The sequence below is a fragment of the Barbus barbus genome, assembly GCF_936440315.1.
Source record: "Barbus barbus genome assembly, chromosome: 16".
Lineage (NCBI taxonomy): Eukaryota > Metazoa > Chordata > Actinopteri > Cypriniformes > Cyprinidae > Barbus > Barbus barbus.
The window spans coordinates 5,406,359-5,432,574 of record NC_136744.1 but is presented as its reverse complement, the minus strand read 5'-3'; the positions used below and the strand labels follow the sequence as shown (position 1 = coordinate 5,432,574).

Here is a 26,216-nt window from a genome sequence, read left to right as displayed (position 1 = left end):
AGGATATACGTAAACAAACCGTATATTCAACATAGGCCCTGCATGATTATGATCAATATCAATTTGTTTCCATCGTGAATCACAATACACCCCAACAGAGAAAGTCAGGGCTCAACAAAGTCTCACGTGAGTGTCTCACTGTAAACACCTGAAAGGCTTTGCTAGTGTTCACATACTATACTGTATCTCAAAAATATGATCATTCAGACATGACTTGGAGGCATAATTATTGGAAGTCTAAATGTTTGAGAGCTTCTTGTGTCCCAACAGAGTATGCATTGACAGATGTCTTTTTTATATAATTTTAGCAAACATTTTTCCATCATCTACTAGCCAACAGCCATTTCCCAGTATACCACAAATTGTATCGACTAAGCGTTCTTCAAAGTCATTTTATGTACAGTCTCTCTCTCTCTGAAGGATTGTAAGACAAATGCGATATCCCACATCGCATCATTAGACATGAGGCTGTTTAATTAAACCCTCAAGCAATGCCAACAATAGCCATTATGAGTCTCTCCTCCACCAAGATTGTTTTTAATTAGTCCCTTAGACCCTCTAGTTTTCAGACTCCTTCCACTTATGAACTGCCTTTCAAAGACTTTCCAAACTTCACTCCGTATGTTCTTGAAACCAAAGCCCTAAAGGTTCCCCTGAACAAACAGATGAGTGCCAGCTCTGAGTATAATGGAGTTTGGGCAGCGTGTTTTACTGCCCTCTGTGGGAGTGGGGCGGTTTGCTTCAATATAGACTATATTGAAAATTACAAAAAAATCAAAGAGAAAGAGAAATATTCATGCAAAGGTTAGGTCTGTGATTTCAGCACCACTAAGGACACCAAATAGAAATGCTACATTTTTAATATCATCATACATTTTAAAACGGTCTAATAGGGTTATTTGTATATTCTCTAAAAACCATTACAAGCAAAACCTTTAAAACATACTGCTTTCTCACATCTACTGACGATTTCCATCTATTTCTGCTTAATCCAACCCATAAAAATGTCTTGTTTTCACGTTACCTATTTTGATAGTTACAATAAATTATATTTTTTATTTTACATTTATTAATTATTCTTAATTATTACTATTATTAATTAGATGTTACCAATATAAGCACATTATTTAACATACCAGACATTTTTCAGCATACAGTTAAAAAATGTTTCTAACGATAGTTGCAGCGTTTGTTTTTCTGTCTACGTTGTACACAATTAAGAAAAACACGAGATCGATCTTATATTCCATTCCAAATTGTATTAAGTTTTTCTATTTCATGTTGCATTTCTTGCACAAAAGCAGAAAGTCAGAAATTATGGTATACTATTAGATGAATAACTGCACTGTTCAAAACGCATTTCCAGCCCTAGGGCTTTAGTGACAATAAGAATTATTACAATTGTTTTAACAAAAAACTATAGTAAGTCTGAAATACTCAATACATCCCATAAAGAATTGTCCCAATTATCTCATTTTGTCAATTAATTGTCCACATTATCTTCAAAATAGAGCATCCTGAAAACGTTTCCCGTTTATATATGTATATATATATATATATATATATATATATACACACACATATTATATATATACACTATATTTCGATAGTCCACGTTAGACATTCTACTATCAGTAAGTAACTTTGCAGCTACATGTCAACTAGCAGTCATTAGATAATTAGTAGACTGTCTGTTTAATATCTTCTAACACTTTATTTTGATGGGTCCACAACATACTATGAGAAAATTTGCAAGTATATGTCAACTTATTCTGCTAACCCTAAACCTACCTTAAAAGTCTACTCTAGACAATAATCAAACAATAATCCCTGTAACTGGATTCAGTTTGGATTCGGAAAGCCTCATTTTATCTCATTCTAAAAATGATGAATCATAAGACAGCAATAATTGCAAATGAATTGACGAGACAGAGGATTTAGTTGTTTTAATGGGACTGGTATTATGGTTGGTCCACATTTGGTGTAACCCCAGATATATAACATACTCAAGACTCAAAAAAACAAACATTCTCTTCAAATGCAACTGAATAAAACAAAAAACAAATACCTGTAACTTACATTGGGTTTCTTCTTTACTGCTAACTAGACACGATCTTGAAAAGAATGATGCTACTCAACACAGCATCATAACACGTCACCGGATAAACGACAGATTCTTATGCAGTTCCTCAGATATTTGTTGTGCTAAATATTTGCTGAAAAACCAGTCAATTCAATCAAGAAAACCGTATGTGTTTTCCTCTGTGGGGATGCTCAGTCGAGTCTTTTCTTTTCTTGTCCTCTGCATCCCACAATGCATTCCGAACAAACCGTGAAGCTGCATCTTTGTCCAAGCGAGCAGCTTTTCTTTTGTCCGTGATCTCTTTGACTTTGCTCATGTATGTCCTGATCCTATCCTGTGAGGGGAAGGAGGATGTTAACTCCCTTCTCAAATACTCAGTATAAACAGTCAACCATCCTTCAGAAACAATGCAATTTACATTCACAGACGGTACTTCTGTTCACAGATTTAATACATGCCCCAGTATATTAAGAAATGTTCTAGTTTAAATGCAAGTTGAGATTCTAGAGACTGAATTTGTGGCATAAAGTGGATCATCACAGAATAAAAGGTTGCTATGAAACTAGGGTGATTAAAATCACTTTGCACCTAGTCTGTGCAAAATTATATCCAGTATTTCAATAGTTTTAAAGACCACCATTTGTGACCAGTATGTGCAAAAATGTAATATTTTATAAATAAATATAAGTGCTGTCAAATTATTAATCGCGATTAAACGCATCCAAAATAAAAGTTGTTTACATAATGACTGCCTATACTGTGTATATGTATTATGTATAAATACAAACATGCATTGTATATATTTAAGGAAAATATGTTATGTTTATATATTAAAATATAATATAAAATATAAGAATATAAATATATATACACATGTAAACATTTTCAAAATATATGCCATATGTGTATTTATATATACATAATAAATATACAAAGTACACCTACATATATTAGGTAAACAAAAACTTTTATTTTGGAAGCGATTAATCGTTTGACAGCACTAATATATATATATATATATATATATATATATATATATATATATATATATATATATATATATATATATATATACACACACACATACACATACATATACACACACTCACCGGCCACTTTATTAGGTACACCTGTTGAAATGCTTGGTAACACAAATTGCTAATCAGCCAATCACATGGCTGCAACTCAATGCATTTAGGCATCTAGATGTGGTGAAGACGACTTGCTGAAGTTCAATCCGAGCATCAGAATGAGGAAGAAAGGGGATTTAAGTGACTTTGAACGTGGAATGGTTGTTGGTGCCAGACGGGCTGGTCTGAGTATTTCAAAAACTGATGATCTACTGGGATTTTCACACACAACCATCTCTAGGGTTTACAGAGAATGGTCTGAAAAAGAGAAAATATCCAGTGAGCGGCAGTTGTGTGGACGAAAATGCCTTGTTGATGTCAGAGGAGAATGGACAGACTGGTTAGAGATGATAGAAAGGCAACAGTAACTCAAATAACCACTCGTTACAACCAAGGTATGCAGAATACCATCTCTGAACGCACAACACATCAAACCCTGAAGCAGATGGGCTACAGCAGTAGAAGACCACACCGGGTGCCGCTCCTGTCAGCTAAGAACAGGAAACAGAGGCTATAATTCACACAGGCTCACCAAAATTGGACAATAGAAGATTGGAAAAACGTTGCCTGATCTGATGAGTCTCGATTTCTGCTGCGACATTCAGATGGTAGGGTCAGAATATGGTGTAAAGAACATGAAAGCATGGATCCATCCTGCCTTGTCTCAACGGTTCAGGCTGGTGGTGGTGGTGTAATGGATAATGCACCATGTTACAAAGCTCAAATCATCTCAGACTGGTTTCTTGAACAAGACAATGAGTTCACTTTACTCAAATGGCCTCCAGAGTCACCAGATCTCAATCCAATAGAGCACCTTTAGGATGTGGTGGAACGGGAGATTCGCATCATGGATGTGCAGCCAACAAATCTGCAGCAACTGAGTGATGCGATCATGTCAATATGGACCAAAATCTCTGAGGAATGTTTCCATCACCTTGTTGAATCTATGCCACGAAGAATCAAGGCAGTTCTGAAGGCAAAAGGGGGTTCAACCCAGTACTAGCCAGGTGTGCCTAATAAAGTGGCCGGTGTGTGTATAATATAATATATAAGTACAGGGCAATTCAGAATTGTTTGCTGTACACATTGTCACAAATCCTGCTGATGAATTTTAACTTGTCATTTAAACCTAAAAAATAAGTAAAATGACAAACTTATCTTACCAGTTCTTGTTTAATAGCATGGTCTTTTGGATTGACTCCTTGCGTCACCAGATACACTAAGAAGGAAAGTTAAATCTTGTCATAACCTGTTAACGTGAAAGTAAAACATGAAGGTGTAAAATCTTACTCCAGAACATTGAGTTGAGGGCATATGCAGACATCAGATCCAATTTAGCTCGATCTAGAGGATCCAGCTTGAATGAGGTACAAAAATGTCAAATATAAGTCATTAATATGTGATGTTCATATAACTGTTGATTTGTGCATTTGCTTTCACATACTTTAAGCAGATTGTCACTTCTGGATACAGACACAAGTGTTTGGACCATATTCTGGACAGAGCTCAAAGAGGACTCAAAATCATTCAGGTTGTCCTCAATTTCAGTGGGATAATCCTCTGCTGGACCATCATCAGCCATTGCATGAACAGACTGAAAACATGATAGATTCAAAATTATTATATATGAATCAGAGTTCCTACCAATGAATTTAGTTTGTGGTTTTTAGAATTAAAAACATGCACTCACAAAAAACAACTTCAAACTATTTACATATTTCACAAAACTTGACTTCATGATATTTTACCATTTCATTAACTTGACTTTATTGATATTTTAAATTCTATGATATTTGGGTATATGTGGAGATGATTAAAGACACTCTAACCCAGATTATGTTAACGCTGTAACATCATTCAAAGCATATCGAACTAATAAGTATAAAATATTCGAGATTATAACAAATATAGCCTCAATGTGTGTCCATCTTTATCCACGTGTGTTGGTGACTGCGTGCAATAACAGCACATTTAGTGCCATTGACCGAAAACATCAATAAGCCGCCACAGAAAACAGCTCATTAAACACTTATTAAAATCATAAATACATATATGATTTAAAAAGCCTTTACCTGTAACCACACACGACTCTGTATCTCCACTGAACACAGAAAGAACACGCGACGCTCAAACGACGGTGTTTCAAAATAAGAGTCTTAACTCTCAGGGTTTTATTCGGTATGTTTTTTACACTAAGTAAATAAATAAATAACACCGTGCACCTAAACTCTAAAAGTAATTATTTATTACCCATCCTTCTTTTCAGCCACGCATCCTTGCTTAAAATTGTGGAAAAACTAGTGTTTTATTAATTTACTTTAAAGCTTGTAAAAAAAAAGGGCTTTGCATTTAATTTAGCTTAAAATAATTTGACACCTTATATTAAAACTGCCCTAAAAATCCCCTTTTGACTACAATCGATTTTATTACCTGCAAATAAAATTCGCTTTGCTTTTAACTTGCCTTTTGAGGCTTTTAATTTGAAGTCGTGTTATGTTCCTAATACATGCATTTACAGATTGTGTTGTGTACTCCGTGTCTACTGAGAGAGTCAGAGGAGAGCAGCTGCGAGAAGGATGAATTCAGCTCAAATCAAGCTATTGGTGAGTTTCTTTGTTACAGTTCACAGTTGCATCCAGTTCAGCAGGTTTGAAGTGATTTATAAGTGAAAGAATGTCACCTGATTACAGTATCCGGATAAACATGAGACTTTTATCTGTTGTAAGTGTAAAAACAACTGTTTTGGCTCTCATTACAGCTGTACTATTGAGACCTATTGAGAAACACTTCCCTTCACAGTCTCGGATGATATGGGCTGTGTTTCAAAACCCAGTGAGCTGCCTTCCTAGACAACTTTTTTTGCAAATTATCACAATTACCTGAGCTTCTCTCCACATTAATAATTGAGGAGAAACCTCTGAGACAAAGCTGAGAACTCCTGGAGCAACAATAACATTGTATTTTCTGCTGTCTATATTGTAGTATTCTCTGGTGTACCACATTAATTATGTGTATAGTCATCATTTAGTACCATAGTAATGTTAAGTTGGACACCATCAATGTACCTTGGTACCACCACAGTGCTACAATTTTTGTTGTGATATCTTATCTTTCCAACAACTCTTCATAAAACCCTTTGTACTAACTATAGTGATCATAGTTAAAGGATGTAGTGTTTATTTTTTGTTTATCTACAAAGCATGGTGGTTGATGTGCAATATAATCCTATTACAAATTTTTGAATTGAACGCTTATTTTACGCAATATTTATTTAAAATTCACCAAAAAATAGAATATGTGTCCCTGGACCACAAAACCAGTCATAAGCGTGAAAGTTGAATAAATGAGCTTGTATGGAATATGTATTTGTTAGGATCGGACAATATTTGGCTGAGATGCAGCTATTTGAAAATCTGGAATCTGAGAGTGCAAAAATATTGAGGAAATCGCATTTAAAGTTGCCCAAATGAAGTTCTTCGCAATGCATACGTTTAGATATATTTACAGTAGGACATTTACAACATATCTTCATGGAACATGATCTTTACTTAATACCCTAATGATTTTTGGCATAAAATAAAAATTTATTTTGACCCATACAATGTATTTTTGGCTATTGCTACGAATATACCCAGGCGACTTAAGACTGGTTTTGTGCTCCAGGGTTACCAATTAACAGCTGTATTTTAGAGAGTTTGGTTTTGTCACAGTGTGTGTGTTTGTAGTCTCCTAGGTAGATGTCAGTCTGGTGTCATGTGACTGAGTGCAGGAGCATGTGAGTGTGTTGTATTTAGTGTGAGCGATGCATGTAAGGAAGGCATCAGCAGTTATTCATGATGCTGCAGTCAGGAATGGGATAGAAACAGATTGTCACATGCTCTTTTAAACTCGACGTGCTGTGAGGTGTTTTCTCACATATGGTCTCTGTCTTTTGCAGTGCTGTGAGTCCTGAGTGTTTACTTCTCTGAAAGCGGACAGCGTCTCCAGGATGGCAGACAGATTTTAAGAGCTGACAGGCGATAATCTCACAACAGCAGAGGGGCTGACGCTAGTGAGTTTGAATTGTGTGATTGAGTGTTTTACTGAAGTGGTTTCTAGATCTTTAAAATTCCTTCCTCTTTATTAGTGGTGTTTGCCAAGGGAAGCACAGACATGTATGATACGTTAAATCATGTGACGTGAAGGTGAGACGTGCTGTTACTTTTTAAAACATCGTGTACATAACTTACTGGACTAAACGGCAGACCAACATCAAAACATCTAGTCATTCTGAGATGTTTCTGGTGTAATTACCTCCCAAATCATTAGGTATCCACTTCTGAATGCAAGATGACAGGACAGCATTTGTTATTGCATTTTGCAGCTTCTATTTTTATTATTGATAATTTCCAGTGATGATTTTGATCTCTTTATTTCTCTCTCCTCCAGAATTAGTTTCTCCTGGTCACCCTCACATATACAGTCCCCTGGATTCCCTCCCTCCATCCTGTCTCTTTGAGGATGGATGGTCAGCAGTCTCTCCAGGCCAGCGTGAACTCCTCTTACATTCCCACCGCTGTCTCCTCCATGTGTGACGAAGAGCATTCAGAGGGTGAGGCGTCTGGGGACGACACTTCACCATTGCTTTCCCGACAGCAGCCGGCAGGGCCCCTGGTGGCCCGTCACTGCCCGGAGGACTCCTACAATCTGGTGTACATCATCTTCTTTCTAATGGGCATCGGCTCTCTGCTGCCCTGGAATGTGTTCATCACAGCCAAACAGTACTGGCTCTACAAGCTCAGTAACAACTCCAGCCCCGCTGGTCAAGAGGAACCTCACAATGAACTCAGTGTAAGTGTTTTAACTAATTATAAAGCTTTTATTTGTTATTTCCCAGTGGCTGTCCGATAAATCGCCAAAGCATGCATGACTTTTATTTTGACAGCAAGAAGAACATCAGTGCCTGAGCATCAAAGATTGCCGTCTCTGTTTAAAGCTCTATTGATTAAATTATTAGTCCGAGCTGTTAAAGAAAAGTAAACGGTATATGAAAAAATATTGTAGCATTTTGCTTTTCTATTATTACAATACTTTCTCATCTATTGTCACGATTCAGAAAATAAGCATATGTCATTTAAGCAAGTCTTTATGTAATAAACATATGAAAATAAATAATAAATCAATAAAAAATGAAAGAAAAAATAATAATTTTAAAAATTAAATGCATCAATCAATATCTTTTGGCCACTTATATTCACTTGATTTTATTTATTAGCTCTCTAAACTATATATAGAATATGTGTATATATAGTTATAAACATATAGACATGAAATACAGTTGCAAATGGATTATGTCACAATTTATGCATCCACATATGGAAAACGCAATTGAAAATACAGTTTGCAATTCCTTTTGAAAATAGTCTGGAATATCCTTCCATGTGAATGTATTTTGGTCAGCAGCTAAAATAATACAAATTGTGCCTGTGTCCAAATATATATATATATATATATATTTGTATTTGTTGCCAGATATTCACCATGAAAAATGTGGTAACACTATTTTAGTTATTGAGGCATAGCTTATTGGTGCCTGTATATTTTACAACTTATAATAGTAAATTTACCAATCTGTTTGAAGTAACAAAATTAGCTTTTTACCATAAAAATTGACTTATAACCACAATAATAAGCACATAAATCAGAGTTAATCTTTGGCCTGTCCCAGGGACCCAAGACAAAACACCATCAGGGTAACACACATGAAACAGAAAATGCAACACAAAACACCCTACTGCACATTTCTGATAAGAAAACTTAGATGAAATACAATCAAATCTGATGTGTCACACAGTGAGGTTGTGTTTTTTTGTTGTTGTTTTTTTGCGTTAAATCATATGGTAATAGTTCTTACTTCCACACACTCTACATTTGACAATATTTTACAATATAATTGAATTTAATGTGATGTTAAACCGTTTATGGATTTTCACTGCATATTGTAAGGTAACTTACAGTAAACCAGTTGAAAGGATTTTACTGTAGTGTTTTTAAAGGTACAGTGCGACTTTGAAGAATAGTAAGTCGTACGCAGTAAATACATTGCGCAGTCATATGCCAGCTGTTGCTAAAGTGTGTCAGATGACACAGTGTGTGTTTGTCTCAGGCACGAGTATCACCTACTTGTTACCATGCTGAAGAGTTATTTAAAGCAGTCACAACGTGTTTCTGCCATTTCTGCTTACCCCAGCATTCTCAAGGTCTTGTGATATTTGACAGAACTGACGTTCCTTTCATATGCAGAAGCACAGGCTCCTTTAGTGTGATTTTTTGAAAGTTTATTGCTTTGTTTTAAAGTTAAATTTGATAAAATTATGAATTTTATGAAAGCATGTGCTTTTATCATTACATTCATGATAATTAAAGGGATAGTTCGCCCAAAAATAATATGTCTGTCATCATTTACTCTCCTATTGTTCCAAACCTGTATGACTTTGTTTGTACTCTCGACTTCAAAAGAAGATATTTTGAGGAAAGTCTCCTCCTTTTGTCCATACAATGGAAAATGGCAACCAAAGCTGTTTGGTTAGCAATGTTCTTCAAAATATTTTGTAAATGATGACAGAATTTTCATATTTAGGTGAAATAAATAAATAAATCAGACACTGCTTATGACTTCTTAGCTGTGACGCACTGATTTTACTTACTGTATTTTCTGTCTAAAGAATGAGTTTTTCAGTAACTGACATTTCGAGGTGACCAATACACATTTATGATATAACACAATTAATAATAGTAAACGAAACACACATACAATTTCTGAAATAACATTTATTGTACATAGGATTTCCCCAAAAATATTTGGAATCAGAAAATGTGAAAGTCGTGAAAGTCGTGACGTATTGTCAAGTATGGTGACCCATACTCGAAATTGGTGCTCTGCGTTTAACCCATCCAAGTGCACACACACAGCAGTGAGTAGTGAACAAATGCACACACACACACACACACACACCGTGAACACACACCCGGAGCAGTGGGCAGCCATGCTGCGGCGCCCGGGGAGCAATTGGGGGTTCGGTGCCTTGCTCAAGGGCACCTCAGTCGTGGTATTGAGGGTGGAGAGAGCGCTGGACATTCACTCCCCCCACCTACAATCCCTGCCGGCCCGAGACTCGAACCCGCAACCTTTGGATTACGAGTCCAATTCTCTAACCATTAGGCCACGACTTCCAATGTGTATTATACATTGACAAAGCTGACACTGGATGTAAGTGGATAGAAGAATAATCACTATTACCAGACAATAATCTCATCAAATACTGTCAAATAGCAGGCAGTTAATCAGCCTATGTAACCTATTGGTCTATTACAATGTGATATAAAATGAATGCTGCGTTTGAATGCTCTTTACAATATTTGATTCTGACTGGTCAACTGTGTCTATACTGACCTCAATGTAACTGTATAATTGAAAGCTGGCTCAGGAAAACATTACTCTGTGTGGCTGTTCATCTTTTATCAATCTGCACTCATTATTCTTGCATAATAAAAAGAACTCCATCCAGTATTTCATGGCCATTTATGTATAAAATAAGCATTTACATCACTGATTGTGCTATACAGATGCATCTCAGAAAATTAGAATATGGTGAAAAAGTACATTTTTCTTGTAACTTATTTCAAAAAGTGAAACTTTCATATATTTTAGATTCATTACATGTAAAGTAAAACACTTAATTTTGATGATTAGAGCTTACAGCTCATTACAGTCAAAAATCAGTATCTCAAAATATTAGTATATTTACATTTGAGTTTCAATAAATTACCATCCATACAGTATAAATTCTTGTTCTTTGAAACCACAATAATGGAGAAGACTGCTGACTTGGCAATGATCCAGAAGACGAACATTGACACCCTCCATAAAGAGGGTAAGTCACAGAGGGTCATTACTGAAAGGTGCTTTATCAAAGCATATTAAATGCAAAGTTGACTGGAAGGAAGAAATTGGGTAGAAAAAGGTGCACAAGCAACAGGGATGACCGCAAGCTTGAGAATACTGTCAAGCAAAGCTGATTCAAACACTTGGGAGAGCTTTACAAGGAGTGACCTGAAGCTGGAGTCAGTGCATCAAGAGTCACCACGCTCAGACGTCTTCAGGAAAAGGGCTACCAAGCCACTTCTGAACCAGAGACAACATCAGAAGCATCTTACCTGGGCTTCGGAGAAAAAGAACTGGACTGTTGCTCAGTGGTCCAAAGTCCTCTTTTCAGATAAAAGTACATTTTGCTTTTCTTTTGGAAATCAAGGTCTGGAGGAAGACTGGAGAGGCACAGAACCCATGCTGCTTGAAGTCCAGTGTGAAGTTTCCACAGTCAGTGATGATTTGGGGTGCCATGACGTCTGCTGGTGTTGGTCCATTGTGTTTTATCAAGTCCAAAGTCAATGCAGCCGTCTACCAGGAGATTTTGGAGCACTTTATGCTTCCATCGGCTGACAAGCTTTATGGAGATGCTGATTTCCTTTTCCAGCTGGACTTTAGCACCTGCCCACACTGACAAAACCACTTCCAAGTGCTTTGCTTGACCATGATATTACTGTGCTTGATTGACCAACCAACATGCCTGACCTGAAACCCATATGGAATCTATGGGATATTTTCAAGAGAAAGATGAGAAACAGTCGATCTAACAATCCAGACGAGCTGAAGGCTCAATAGTGCCTCAGCAGAGCCACAGGCTGATCGCTTCCATGCCATTCCTCACTGATGCTGGAGTTTGTGCTAAAGGAGCCCCCACCAAGTATTAAGTGCATAAATGAACATACTTGAACTTTTCTGTTTTGCAAATCCTTTTTTTGATTGATCTTAGGAAATATTCTAATATTTTGAGATACTGATTTTTGACTGTCATGAGCTGTAAGCTCTAATCCTCAAAATTAAAACAAAAAAACTTTTGAGGTGTTTTACTTTGCATGTAATGAATCTAAAATATATGAAAGTTTCACTTTTTGAAATAAGTTACAAGAACAACATTTCTGAGATGCACCTATATGTGTTATGAATGATTTTTTTATTTTTTTGTTTGGTCTGGTGTGCAGGACTACTTTGAGAGTTACATTGCCATCGCTTCCACAATTCCCTCTGTGTTGTGTCTCATCCTCAACTACCTCCTGGTCAACAGGTAAAACAAAGCACACACACAAACACACTTCACTTTCCGTATTATCCACTCAGAACGTGTGAGTTATGATTTCAAATGCCGTTAAATCCACACTCTTAAAAATAAAGGTTTCTAAAGGGGGTTTTCGCAGCAACGCCATGGAAGAACCATGTTGGGTTCCCCAAAGAAACTTTCAGTGAACTGATCATTGAACAAATCATTTCGATAATCTGAAGAACCTTTTGTGGAATGGAAGGTTCCATGGATGTTAAAGGTTCTTTATGGAACCATTGATGCTAACAAAGAACCATTGGTCACACTTTATTTAATGAGCCAATTCTTGCCATTAACAAACCATTAACTATGACTTTTTCCTCAAACTCATAATTTGCTGCTTATTAATAGTTAGTAAGGTAGCTGTTAAATTTAGTTTGGTATTAGGGATGTAGAATGTGGTCATGCAAAATATTTGCTTTATAAGTACTAATAATCAGCCTATATGTGACCCTGGACCACAAAACCAGTCTTAAGTCGCATGGATATATTTGTAGCAATTGCCAAAAATACATTGTATGGGTCAAAATTATCGATTTTTCTTTTATGCCAAAAATCGTTAGAATATTAATTAAAGATCATGTTCTATGAAGATATTTTGTAAAGGTCTTACCTTAAATTTATCAAAACTGAATTTTTGCTTAGTAATATGCAATGCTAAGAACTCCCTTTTTTTTTCACCCTCAGATTCCAGATTTTCAAATAGTTGTATCTCGCCCAAATATTGCCATATCCTAACAAACCATACACCAATGGAAAGCTTATTTATTCAGCTTGCATATGATGTATACATCTCAATTAAAAAAACTGACCCTTATGACTGGTTTTGTGGTCCAGGGTCTCACATGTTAATAATAGGCATGTTAATAAGCAACTAGTTTATAGTGAGAATTGTCCCCTACACTAAAGTGCTTCTGAACCTTTACTTTTAAGAGTGCAGGATAGAATTTTGTGTTTGAGATTCTACACTGGTTGAAAAATAGCATTAGTTTGTCTTCCAATAAAAACCCAAACTGTTTTCTAACAGGCGCAAGAGTTTGCAGCTCCTTGTGCACCACAAACAAAACATCTCTGGCTGAGCCTAAATTGAATTTAGGCTCACACACTCAAGAGTCCTGTTTAAGTGTACTGTGGTACCTTTGTAACTGTTGCCAATTCCTGTGCTCTCAGAAAATAAAGACTCACTGTGTCCATTGTCAAACATTATGTGTTTGTCTCCAGACTTCCCTTTTGTGTGGTTTTGTTGTGAACATTGGACTCTAATTTTAAAGAGTCAAGACAAGTTGAAAATAAGATGTCTGTGGCCAGCAGGTATGGGAAAAGCATGCTGCTTGATGGACACACTGCTGTTTTGTGTGAAGACTAACTGAATAGGGATGATTGATTGGATTATACAAACTGGATGACAGAAATATTTCACCCTCTGCATTGATGTTAACCTGTAAACAAGGGCTAAATTAACTTTAGAACATTCCCTTACTCCCTGCAGACCACTCCAGGAGCTTTAACAGCATGTCAACAAGCCTACTCTGCAAAAAAAGATAATTAAAAATTGGCAAGTGGAGGGGTAACCAATGATTAGTGATTAGTTTCGGCCTCTAATTTCTTGATCCGTGCACAACTATTGGAGATATTGATATATGTAATAACAGACAAAGCAAAAGTGACCACGTAATAAAAACAGTCACTCTCACTTCTGTGGTGCAAAATCAGATCCAATATATTCGGCACAGCATCGTCTTTTAGTTTCAATCTTTCTGAAAATCCTGCGTTGAATTGTGCCTTGTTTGTAAACAAATCCGCGGTAAAATGAAGTAAAAAAAAAAAAAAATCTTTTTTTACTGATCCAGTCTAGCACTTCATTAAAAATAAGTAAAGTCAATTTGTTATTTGTATAGCGCTTTTAACAATGCAAATTGTGTCAAAGCAGCTTTACATCGGCTTGATATAAAGCTTTATATCAGCTTTACAGTATTTAGACGGGAAATAGTTTGTCGAAATAGTGTCATTCTCCTCTGGCCAGACAAAATCAGCAGTTTAAATCTAGGCTAAAGCAGAATCAGATTGTGCAAAGGACTCTTCTGGTTCCTGTGGTCTTGTCCCGATGGCCGTCTTGGAGACAGGGTCTTCACTGGGGATCAGTCTCTGGGGCTCATCTAGGTGTCCTGGCTGTAGAGGTCATCTCTAGGTGCTGATCCACCATCTGATCTGGATACAGTCTGGATCTGGGTGGCTACGGTGACCTCGGAATAAGAAAGAAACACACTAATATTAGCGTAGATGCCATTCTTCTAACAATGTAACAACTACATCAGGTGTTTTAGGAAGTGTTCCCGGTTCCGGTTGACCTAATTAATGCAGCCTAACAATCCTTTAACGGATTTGAATTATAGAAATGTGATAGTGTATTATGTGTAAGCCAGGTTAAAGAGATGGGTCTTTAATCTAGATTTAAATTGACAGAGTGCTTCCCGAACAGTGTTAGGTAGATTGTTCCAGAGTTTGGGCGCTAAATAGGAAAACGATCTCCCGCCCGCAGTTGATTTTGATATTCTAGGTATTATCAAATGGCCAGAGTTTTGAGATCGCAGCGGATGTGAAGGACTATAATACGATAAGAGCTCACTCAAATACTGAGGTGCCAAACCATTCAGGGCTTTATTGGTAATTAGCAAGATCTTAAAATGTATACAATGTTTAATAGGGAGCCAGTGCAGTGTTGACAGAACTGGGCTAATATGGTCATACTTCCTGGTTCTAGTAAGAACCAGCTGGAGTTTGTTTATTAAACGTGCAGAGCAACCACCAAATAAAGCATTACAATACAATAATGCATTCATGACCTAATGTTTCTGCATTTGAAATTTAGAGCATAGGTCGTAATTTAGATATATATTTTAAGAAGGAAAAATGCAGTTTTACAAATGCTAGAAACATGTTTTTCGAAGGAAAGATTGCTATCAAAAAGTACGCTTAGGTTCCTAACTGATGACGAATAATTTACAGAGCAGCCGTCAAGTATTAGACAGTGATCTAGATTATTACATGCAAAAGTTTTTGGTCCAATAATTAACACCTCTGTTTTTTCAGAATTTAGCAGTAAGAAATTGCTAGTCATCCAGTTTTTGATATCAACCATACATTCCGTTAGTTTTGCAAATTGTTAAGTTTTATCAGGTCGCAAAGAAATATAGAGTTGGGTATCATCAGCATAACACTATGTTTCCTAATGATATCTCCCAAGGGTAACATGTAAAGCATGAAATGTAAGGGGCCAAGTACTGAGCCTTGAGGTACTCCATACTGCACTTGTGATTGGTATGATACCTCTTCATTTACTGCCACAAATTGATGGCAGTCAGATAAGTATGATTTGAACCATGCCAGTGCACTTCCTCTAATGCCAACATAATTTTCTAGTCTATTTAAAAGAATGTTGTGGTCGATAGTGTCAAACGCGTCGCTAAGATCCAGTAGCACTAATAAAGAGATACAACCACGATCAGATGATAAAAGCAGGTTGTTTGTAACTCTAATGAGAGCAGTCTCAGTACTAGGATATGGTCTAAAGCCTGACTGGAAATCCTCACATATATCATTTTTCTCTAAGAAGGAACATAGTTGTGATGATACAACCTTTTTTAATATCTTTGACAGAAAAGGGAGATTCGAGATCGGTCTGTAATTAATTCATTCTTTGGGGACAAGTTGTGTTTTTTTAATGAGAGGCTTAATAACAGCCAGTTTGAAGGTTTTTGGGACATATCCTAATGACAATGACGAATTAATAATATTCAGAAGAGAATCTATTACTTCTGGAAGCACCTCTTTTAGGAGCTTGGATGGAACAGGGTCTAAATAAAGTTAATCAAATAAAGTTTATCATTTGGTTTCTGTGTAGAACTGTGTTTTCTGCTCTTGTCATTTACCTATTATGTGTGCGAATCAGTGGGCGGGCCTAAACAGGCAGTGATGTAGAAGCAGGCGTTGATCTTCTTCTGCGGAGGCGTTGTTTACTGACACTATTACGTCATAAAGTGACACATTCCACAAGCTGTCATTTTGGCTGATTGGCTTCAGTATAAGCTGTTTTCAGACTAACAAGAAAGTTTTGAGTTCTGAAACTTACAGAATGTTTTTTTATAGCACAATGACGTCTTATATGTCAAAAGATCAATGGAATTTTGATTTCTCAGTTTATGATCCCTTTAAAAGCACACAAATGTTGCATTTTCTTCACTGACAGATCCATCAACTGTCCCGACTCAAATGTCTTTCACACTGGCCTCTGTATTTCTTTCAGGTTTTCCTCTCAGGTGCGGATAATGTTCTCTCTCCTGGTGATCTTGGTTGTGTTTGTGGTGACCACAGCACTGGTGAAAGTGGACATGTCTGGCTGTAGGATGCAGTTTTTCGGAGGAACGCTGGCCAGTATGGCACTGGTCAGTGGGGCGTCCAACATCTTCTCTGGCAGTGTGTTTGGTATCAGTGGCCACTTTCCCATGAGGATATCTCAAGCAATCATATCAGGTACCACGATACTTCCCACTAATGCCTCGTTTCCACTGAGCGGTACGGTACAGCACAGTACAGTACGATTCGGTACCGGGTAACCCTGATCAGGCTTGCATTTCCACTGCCAACAGTACCCTTTACTTGTTAGGCGTGGTGTATGCCGGAAAGTAGCGATCGACAATAAAGCATGACAATAAGCACAACTCTGCCTCTTTTATGTCAGTAATAGCCATTATAAAAGTACAAAGTATAAGAGGCTTATATAAGAGGAAATAAAGACAAAAGCAAACAATTCACATTCAAACATTTGCTACAAAGTCAGCTCTGTAATACCTTAAAGTTCAAAATAAATATAAAGTTAAACTTTGTGCTCAGTCAAAACGATATGACCAAGAACAAATAATAGATTCATGAGACCACGAATGCCTGTTAAATATACACAAAACGAATTGATTCTCGTTTAATCACCACAGAGACATCAGAGCCAGTGGCAAATGTCGGAAGGACTAGCCGAGCGTAAGGCTGCTCGAGGCGGATACATGCGCACTGAGCATCCGCTGATCGACTGGAGCTTCGAAATCGGCAGAGCAAATTCTCAAATAAGCGCTATATCTTTATAAATAAACCACAGATTTGAGTTTTAAACAACTACATTCTCGCCTGAAAAACTCTTAAAACTACATTTAATGACACAATAACAGTAATATTTCGAGAATTACACGGGATTTTGGGCAATGACGTTTCACAAGTCCTAAAGAACAGACAAAAACACATTGAGAAACAGTTATTTTCTGTGTGAAAATATAAAAGGATAAAATACACTTATTTTTCGTGTGTGTTTGCGCACTCTGATGTAATAAGCAGAACACAGCAGAGCGGAACGAGTGAAGGAGGAGCTTTATCCCCTTGTATCACGCAAAAGTGACGATTCTGGTAAACCAATCAACATCTGCAGTGAGTTTAGCTCCACCCTTTTGGTACCCTTTGCTGTGCTAGGTACCCCAACGAAAGGGTACCAATGGCTCGTTTCCACTGAGCGGTACAGTACGGTACGCAAAAAAAAGTGGTACGGTATGGTTCGCTATTTTGGTACCATTCACAACTTCTGACAATGGAAACGGACATAATTGCGTACCGTACCGTACTGTAACGAACTGTTCCGCTCAGTGGAAACGAGCCATAAGTGTTCATCCTCTTGAGTTGACTGAAAGGAAATCGGTGCTATTCATCTCTAAATATATAAAAAATATTCCACATGCCAACAACAGCATACAATGAAGCCACAAGACTAAGCTTGTGTCTTTTATCTTCAGGTCAGGCCATGGGCGGCACTTTGAGTGCATTGGCATCAATAGTAGATCTGGCTGCTTCGAGTGACGTGACAGACAGTGCGCTGGTGTATTTCATCACAGCGGATGTCTTCACTCTCATCTGTATCATCATGTACCTGCTGCTGCCCAGACTGTCTTACTCAAGGTGAGCGAGTTTCCTTAACATGTAGCACAAACCTGTTAAAGGTATGACATTTCTATCATCGCACAGTATCTCTCTACGCACTCAACCCTTGATAGCCATGAATATTCCACTACACCCCACAAATACAAAAGGAGCATTGTTTTCTTTCATTTATCTCATTAATATATACCATATAAAAACCTCACCACATGATATTCACAGAGCTCTTTGTGGAAAGACGAGCTGAAAGAGGAAGTGTGGTGCTGGTAGTGAATCCATGAGTTTCACTGGCGGTCTTGGGTCAAACCGCAGTTTCATGACACAGTTGTGATGTAGAGATCAGCAGTTGCTGATGTGCCAACATTCTATTATTATATACTTGAGTTAGGGATTATTCAAAATCCTATTTCCACCAAATTCAGCTCGATGTCTGCTGTCAGTCACAAAAAGAGAAGTGTAGCAGAATCTCATTTCCAATACAATGACATTGAAAGGAGACACTTTCAAGCACCTAAAATGCACTAAAATAGACAAGGGTGTATAATTACAATCCATATGACTTTGGTATTATATTCCATATCTTCTAAAACTATATAATAGAATTGTGTGAAGAACAGCTGATCTTATTCATATTCAAATATTCACTGGCATTGTGCAGAAAAGAGCATCTTGGAGATTCTGTGAAATATCTCCTTTGTTCAACAGTAGAAAGCTTTAAAGGTTTTTGAATACCATGGGGGTGAATATATGATGAAGTCAATTATTGATGTAAATGCAATACCCAGAGTTACCATTAAGTGGCACTAGAGTGCTGCATTTACTAAATCGTTAAATTATTACTTGATTAAATCATAAGAACAATAATGCAAGTGAAGCACTTATATTTTGTGTAAATCGTTGCTTGTAAATTCTAACTTTCAAGAACTTGTCATTGATTTCTATTCATTAATGAAAACAATGCTGTGACATTCTGAATATATTACTTTGGGTTGTGTTTTGGTTACACTACCATTGATTGATTTTTGAAGACATTAATACTTTTTATTTTACATGTGTGCATTAAATTGAACTTTCTATTCATGAAAAAATCTTGAAAAATATATTAGTTTTCAATAAATCAATCAGTTAACAAAACAAAACTTTACAACTGTTTTCAGCATTGATATTAATAATACATGTTTTATGAGCAGCAAATCAGCTTATTAGAATGATTTCTAAAGGATCATGTGACACTGATCATGTTAATGATGCTGAAAATTCAGCTTATTACTTACAGCTAACTGTATTTTTGATCAAATAAATGCAGCCTTAGTGAGCAAGAGACTTCAATATCACAAACAAACAAACCCTTAAGAACCCCAAACTTTTAAACAGTAGCATACATACAGTGGTGTGAAAAAGCGTTGGCCCCCTTCCTGATTTTTTATTTTATTGCATGTTTGTCACATTTTAATGTTTCAGATCATCAACAAATTTTTATATTAATCAAAGATAACACAAGTAATCACAACATGCAGTTTTTAAATGAAGGGTTTTTTATGAAGGGAAAACAAAATCCAAACCCACATGGCCCTGTGTGACCACCCCCTTCCCCCCATTAAACCATAACTGTGGTTTATAACACCAGAGTTCAGTTTCTCTAGCCACACGCAGGACTGATTACTGCCACACCGGTTCACAATCAAGAAATCACTTAAATAGGACCTGCCTGACAAAGTGAAGTAGACCAAAAGATCCTCAAAAGCTACACATCATGTTGAGAGCCAAAGAAATTCAGGAACAAATAAGAAAGAAAGTAATTGAGATCTATCAGTCTGGAAAAGGTTATAAAGCCATTTATAAAGCTTTGGGACTCCAGCGAACCACAGTGAGAGCCATTATCCACAAATGGAGAAAACATGGAACAGTGGTGAACCTTCCCAGGAGTGGCCGGCTGACCAAAATTACCCCAAGAGCGCAGCAACGACTCATCCAAGAGACCACAAAAGACCCCACAACAACATCTAATGAACTGCAGGCCTCACTTGTCTCAGTTAAGGTCAGTGTTCATGACTCCACCATAAGAAAGAGACTGGGCAAAAATGGCCTACATGGCAGAGCTCCAAGACGAAAACCGCTGCTGAGCAAAAAGAACATAAAGGCTCGTCTCAGTTTTGCCAGAAAACATCTTGATGATCCACAAGACTTTTGGGAAAATACTCTGTGGACTGACGAGACAAAAGTTGAACTTCTTGGAAGGTGTGTGTCCCATTACATCTGGCGTAAAAGTAACACAGCATTTCAGAAAAAGAACATCATAGCAACAGTAAAATATGGTGGTGGTAGTGTGATGGTCTGGGGCTGTTTTGCTGCTTCAGGACCTGGAAGACTTGCTGTGATAAATGGAACCATGAATTCAGCTGTCTACCAAAAAATCCTGAAGGACAATGTCCGGCCATCTGTTCGTGACCTCAAGCTGAAGCGAACTTAGGTTCTGCAGCAGGACAATGATCCAAAACACACCAGCAAATCCACCTCTGAATGGCTGAAGAAAAAATGAAGACTTTGGAGTGGCCTAGTCAAAGTCCTGACCTGAATCCTATTGAGATGCTGTGGCATGACCTTAAAAAGGCGGTTCATGCTCAAAAACCCTCCAATGTGGCTGAATTACAACAATTCTGTCAAGATGAGTGGGCCAAAATTCCTCCACAGCGCTGTAACAGACTCATTGCAAGTTATCGCAAACGCTTGATTGCAGTTGTTGCTGCTAAGGGTGGCCCAACCAGTTATTAGGTTTAGGGGCCAACACTTTTTCGCATCACTGTACATGCATACATACATAAACAAACACATGAATGTTTGTGGTTCATTCCCTTTACTGGAATAAGTTGGAAAAGAATAAAGCAAAAAACTATGTCAAAAACAAGCCCTGTTTTTCCTCCCGTCCATGTTTGCATTCCTATTGGATATTTAGATGTTTATGGCTTGATGTGATTTGATACAAGTGTGATGCAAAGACCTGTCCTGTCTTTGTAGAGCAGGGCTGTCCAAACTCGGTCCTGTAGGTTTAGAGTTTAGCTCCAACCCTAATCAAACACACCTGAAGCAGCTAATTAAAGCTAGGCATACTAGAAACTTCCATGCAGGTGTGTTGAGGCAAGTTGGAGCTAAACTCTGCAGGACACCGGCCCTCCAGGACCGAGTTTGGACAGCCCTGTTGTAGAGGGTCCCCTGAGGGTTACGACTGTCTGCTTTTTGTTTTGTTCATTTACCTTTTCTCTTTTGAGACTCTCCTGTGAGGGTAGGAGTGTTTCTAACTCATTAAGTCAAGAACAAAATAACCACAAAATATTTTTTTTCTTTTTTTTTTGTATGTGTGCACATCATAATCATTATTTTTGCAAATTTTTTTTTAATTGATTTATTTTTTTTATATTGAATTTAATGCCATTTTACACCAATTGACAATCTGAATTAATACAATTTCATAAAAAACATAAAAGGTTAAGTATCATTATCAGATATTATACCAAGTTACCAATATCAGTATTATATCAGATATTTAATCAGTATAAATCTTAAATGATTTTTGATCCTGGACACCATGAGAGTCACAACACAACAACATGGCTGTTGGTTACATCACACTGTAAACAAATTTCCTCCTAAATGATAAAAGAATTAAATTAAAAATGAAGTTTAAAAAATTAAATCATCATCATCATGATTATCAGTGAAAACATTGATTTTAGTTTTTGGACACCACCTAAACATTTGTGACTCTGGACCACAAAACCAGTAATAAGGGTCAATTTTTTATTTATACATCTGAAAGACAAATAAATACGCTTTCCATTGATGTATGGTTTGTTAGGATAGGGCAATATTTGGAATCTGAGGGAGCAAAAAATCTAAATATTGAGAAAATGGCCTTTAAAGATGTCCAAATAATGCTCTTAGCAATGCATATTACTTATCAAAAATTAAGTTTTGATATTTACGGTAGGAAATTTACAATATATCTTCATGGAACATGATCTTTAATATCTTAATGATTTTTGGCATAAAAGAAAAATGGATAATTTTGACCCATACAATGTATTTTTGGCTATTGCTACAAATATACCCCAGCGACTTATGACTGGTTTTGTGCTCCAGGGTCACATTTATCATTCAGAAATGGAAAACAAGTTTTTACAAAGTTTATATTATTTTATAGAAGTGTTTTACAGAAATAATAATAAAATATTTGGAAATATAATTTTTAGAGAATTTCAGCCTAAATATATACATGCATACATAAATAATCAGTGAAACCATATATTTCAGTTTCCGTATAGTTACACCTCCCAGATATTTTAGACTTTAAGCCCCATAACATCATTTTAACATTTCAGAAGCAGAAAACTCATCTTTACAATATTCGTATTATTTTGTAGAAATGATAACAAAAGATTTGATAAATGATGGTTGGTTAACAAACAAATAATCAGTGAAACTATTTAATTTAGCTTCTAGACAGTTACACAACCTATTTTTTACTTTAACCCCCACAACAGAATTTTAATTCATGAACGGAAAATATGTTCATCGCAGTGAATTGTATTTTGTGACATTCCTAATCATAATACCAGGCTGTCTGTCTGTCTCTCTCTTCCAGATACTACATGGAAGTAGCAGCTGCACCCTGTAATGAGTCTAACAGCCACAGCAGCCGCTCAGACTCGTCATCTGGATCCGTGCCGCCCCTCAAACCCATCCTGAAGAAAACCTGGGTTCTGGGCAGCTGCGTCTTCTACGTTTTCTTCATCTCTATCATGATTTTCCCTGCTCTTTCCTCGGGCATCCAGTCCATGAATAAAGACTCTGGAAACCCTTGGGCTACCACATACTTCGTGCCTCTTACTAGTTTTCTACTGTACAACCTTGCAGACTTCTGCGGCCGCCAGGTCACGGTCTGGTTGCAGGTGCCGGGTCCCACCAGCCGCATGCTGCCATTGCTGGTCGTCTCCAGAACCGCCTTGGTTCCTCTCTTCATGTTCTGCAACTATCAGCCCCGGTACCACCTGCACAATGTGTTCTTTGCACATGACCTCTTCCCCGTGGTATTCGTCTGTCTGCTGGGGATTACTAACGGGTACCTGGGTACACTGCCCATGATCTACGGGCCCAAAGTGGTGCCGCGGGAGCTGGCTGAGCCTGCGGGGGTCGTCATGTCCTTCTTCCTCACGCTGGGGCTTGCTGTGGGTTCAGCCTTGTCTGTGGCGCTCGTTCACTCTATCTGAGTGTAAATGACTTGCTGCCTTTCAGACCTTTACAGTATTGCCAAAAGACTGATCATTTACACTACAGCACTCAAGACGACTTTTGCCAATATTTTTTTTTTTTTTTTTTTTTTTTACAATCTTTATGCATTTTAATGGTCTCAATGAAATTGATGGTGGGGGGGGGGGTTTCATCTAAATGATTTTTATGTTTTTCTAATTGCTTTTACAGTCAATTTTAAGTAGAATTTTATTATTTGTATTTTTCATATCATGTTTTTCAATTTTGACCATTATAATAAAACGTTTTTATAAAAAGAAGCACTGTATGTTATTTTCCTGCAATAATATACAGGCATAAACTGGTTTTGCAGTGCTTTAAGGGTTTTAGTCATGTTTACAATGTGTTATTTATCGTGAAAAGACATTTTAAAATGAAATGCAAAAAAATATACAACCCGAATTCCAGAAATGTTGGTAGTTTTTTTTTTTTTTCATTTTGAATAAAATTAAAACTAAAAGAATTTCAAATCACATGAGCCAATATTTTATTCACAGTAGAACATGGATAGCAAAAATGTTTAAACGAAGAATTTTTAAAATTTTATGCACAAAATGAGCTCATTTTAAATTTGATGCCTGCTACAGGTCTCAAAATAGTTGGGATGTGGGCATGTTTACCATCTCCTCTTCTTTTCAAAACAGTTTGAAGACATCTGGGCATCGAGGTTATGAGTTTCTGGAGTTTTGGTGTTGGAATTTGGTTCCATTATTTTTTTTTTGGTTTGTGGTCGTCTTTAACATATTTTTCGTTTAATGATGCACCAAATGTTCTCTATAGGTGAAAGATCTGGACTGCAGGAAGGCCAATTCAACACCCGGACTCTTCTACTACGAAGCCATGCTGTTCTAATAGCTGCAGTATGTGGTTTTGTATTGTCTTGCTGAAATACACAAGGCCTTCCCTGAAATTGACGTCATCTGGAGGGGAGCATATGTTTCTCTAAAACCTTTTATATACCTTTCAGCATTCATGGTGCCTTCCAAAACATGCAAGCTGTGCATACTGTATGCACTTATGCACCCCCATACCATCAGAGATGCTGGCTTTTGTACTGAACGCTGAGATTTGTAAAGCCTTTGCAAATTTGACGTTGAGGAACGTTGTTTTTAAAGTATTCCACAATCTTTTTATACACTCTTTCACAGATTAGAGAGCCACTGCCCATCTTTACTTCTGAGAGACTCCGCCTCTCTAAGACAGTGGTTCCCAGCCACGTTCTTGGAGGCCCCCCAACACTGCATGTTTTCCTTGTCTCCTTAATCAAACACACCTGATCAGATCATCAGCTCATTAGTAGAGACTCCAAGACCTGAAATAGGTGCGTGTCAGATGAAGGAGAGATGCAAAGTGTGAAGTGTTGGGGGGCCTCCAGGAACGTGGTTGGGAACCACTGCTCTAATACATCCCTTTTATAGCTAATCATGTGACAGAGCTGATGTCAATTAACTTAATTACTTGCTAGATGTTCTCCCAGCTGAATCTTTCCAAAATGTCTTGCTTTTTCAGCCCTTTGTTGCCCTCGTGCCAACTTTTATGAGACCTGTAGCAGGCTTCAAATTTGAAATGAGCTCATTTAGTGGATAAAAGTGTAAAATTTCTTAGTTTAAACATTTATGTTCTCTAAGTTCTATTGTGAATATAATATTGGCTCATGTGATTTGAAAGTCTTTTAGTTTTTATTTTATTCAAATAATAAAAAGCGTCCCAACATTTCCGGAATTCAGGTTGTAGCATATCTTACATCAAATAAATAATGAAAAATATTAATTAGAAACCTGTCATCTATACAAATATCTTTTTCAAAATGAAAGTTTGTTTAAATACTTGAAATTAATTTTGTTCAGTTGTCAACATAAGTTCAAAATAGGTGAAACAAGTAGTGATGCACCATGCAATGTCTACTAACATTTCAAAATATGTATTTAAGACATTTGTTACGTTTGAGAAAAATTGGTGATTGTCACATTCTTGTTTTCAGTTAAAAGAAACATGAAAATTGTGTTCCTTTGTGATTTAAGGGTTAATTAAATATTTATTAAAAGCATACAGTAACCTCAAATGTCACACTCCTGACCTATTAATGTAACAGACTGTTATTGGCACCTCACCTTCCCCTCATTTATTAGCCCTGCATGAGGAAACAAGCTTCAGATGCATATCCTGCAGCAGTCCTGTGAGATTGTGAAGCTGTGATGTGAGGAGTGTTAGTGTCGTCTTTAGGGTTAGGGAAACAAGCTTCAGATGCATATCCTGCAGCAGTCCTGTGAGATTGTGAAGCTGTGATGTGAGGAGTGTTAGTGTCGTCTTTAGGGTTAGGGAACCAAGCTTCAGATGCATATCCTGCAGCAGTCCTGTGAGATTGGGAAGCAGTGATGTGAGGAGTGTTAGTGTCGTCTTTAGGGTTAGGTCAGGGTTAGGGAAACAAGCTTCAGATGCATATCCTGCAGCAGTCCTGTGAGATTGGGAAGCAGTGATGTGAGGAGTGTTAGTGTCGTCTTTAGGGTTAGGGTTAGGGAAACAAGCTTCAGA

General features: G+C 37.1%; 2 protein-coding genes across 2 annotated transcripts; one reads left to right on the top strand and one right to left on the bottom strand.

The window, feature by feature from the left end:
- Window positions 1–1,697: 1,697 nt before the first annotated feature.
- LOC306882311 (nuclear nucleic acid-binding protein C1D) lies at window positions 1,698–5,340 on the bottom strand. Its single transcript, XM_079436850.1, has 5 exons — window positions 5,286–5,340; window positions 4,658–4,807; window positions 4,504–4,570; window positions 4,377–4,432; window positions 1,698–2,417 (listed from the first exon to the last, which is right to left on the bottom strand). Exons 2-5 carry the CDS (start codon window positions 4,793–4,795, stop codon window positions 2,238–2,240), a joined length of 441 nt encoding a protein of 146 aa, XP_079292976.1. The 5' UTR covers window positions 4,796–4,807; window positions 5,286–5,340; the 3' UTR covers window positions 1,698–2,237.
- A 334-nt stretch (window positions 5,341–5,674) lies between these two features.
- Window positions 5,675–24,156, top strand: LOC306881989 (equilibrative nucleoside transporter 3-like). The gene is made up of 7 exons (XM_079436400.1): window positions 5,675–5,816; window positions 7,151–7,264; window positions 7,642–8,043; window positions 12,295–12,377; window positions 16,714–16,940; window positions 18,239–18,401; window positions 23,020–24,156. Exons 3-7 carry the CDS (start codon window positions 7,714–7,716, stop codon window positions 23,642–23,644), a joined length of 1,428 nt encoding a protein of 475 aa, XP_079292526.1. The 5' UTR covers window positions 5,675–5,816; window positions 7,151–7,264; window positions 7,642–7,713; the 3' UTR covers window positions 23,645–24,156.
- Window positions 24,157–26,216: the final 2,060 nt, after the last annotated feature.

Coding starts and splice junctions, on each gene's coding strand:
- LOC306882311 (XM_079436850.1), bottom strand. CDS start 4,795: ATGGCTGATGATGGTCCAGCAGAGGATTATCCCACTGAAATTGAGGAC. Junction 4,571..4,657: donor GAAGTGACAATCTGCTTAAA/GTATGTGAAAGC, acceptor ACCTCATTCAAG/CTGGATCCTCTAGATCGAGC. Junction 2,418..4,376: donor ATGCTATTAAACAAGAACTG/GTAAGATAAGTT, acceptor TTCCCCTCACAG/GATAGGATCAGGACATACAT.
- LOC306881989 (XM_079436400.1), top strand. CDS start 7,714: ATGGATGGTCAGCAGTCTCTCCAGGCCAGCGTGAACTCCTCTTACATT. Junction 12,378..16,713: donor AACTACCTCCTGGTCAACAG/GTAAAACAAAGC, acceptor TATTTCTTTCAG/GTTTTCCTCTCAGGTGCGGA. Junction 16,941..18,238: donor ATCTCAAGCAATCATATCAG/GTACCACGATAC, acceptor TTTTATCTTCAG/GTCAGGCCATGGGCGGCACT.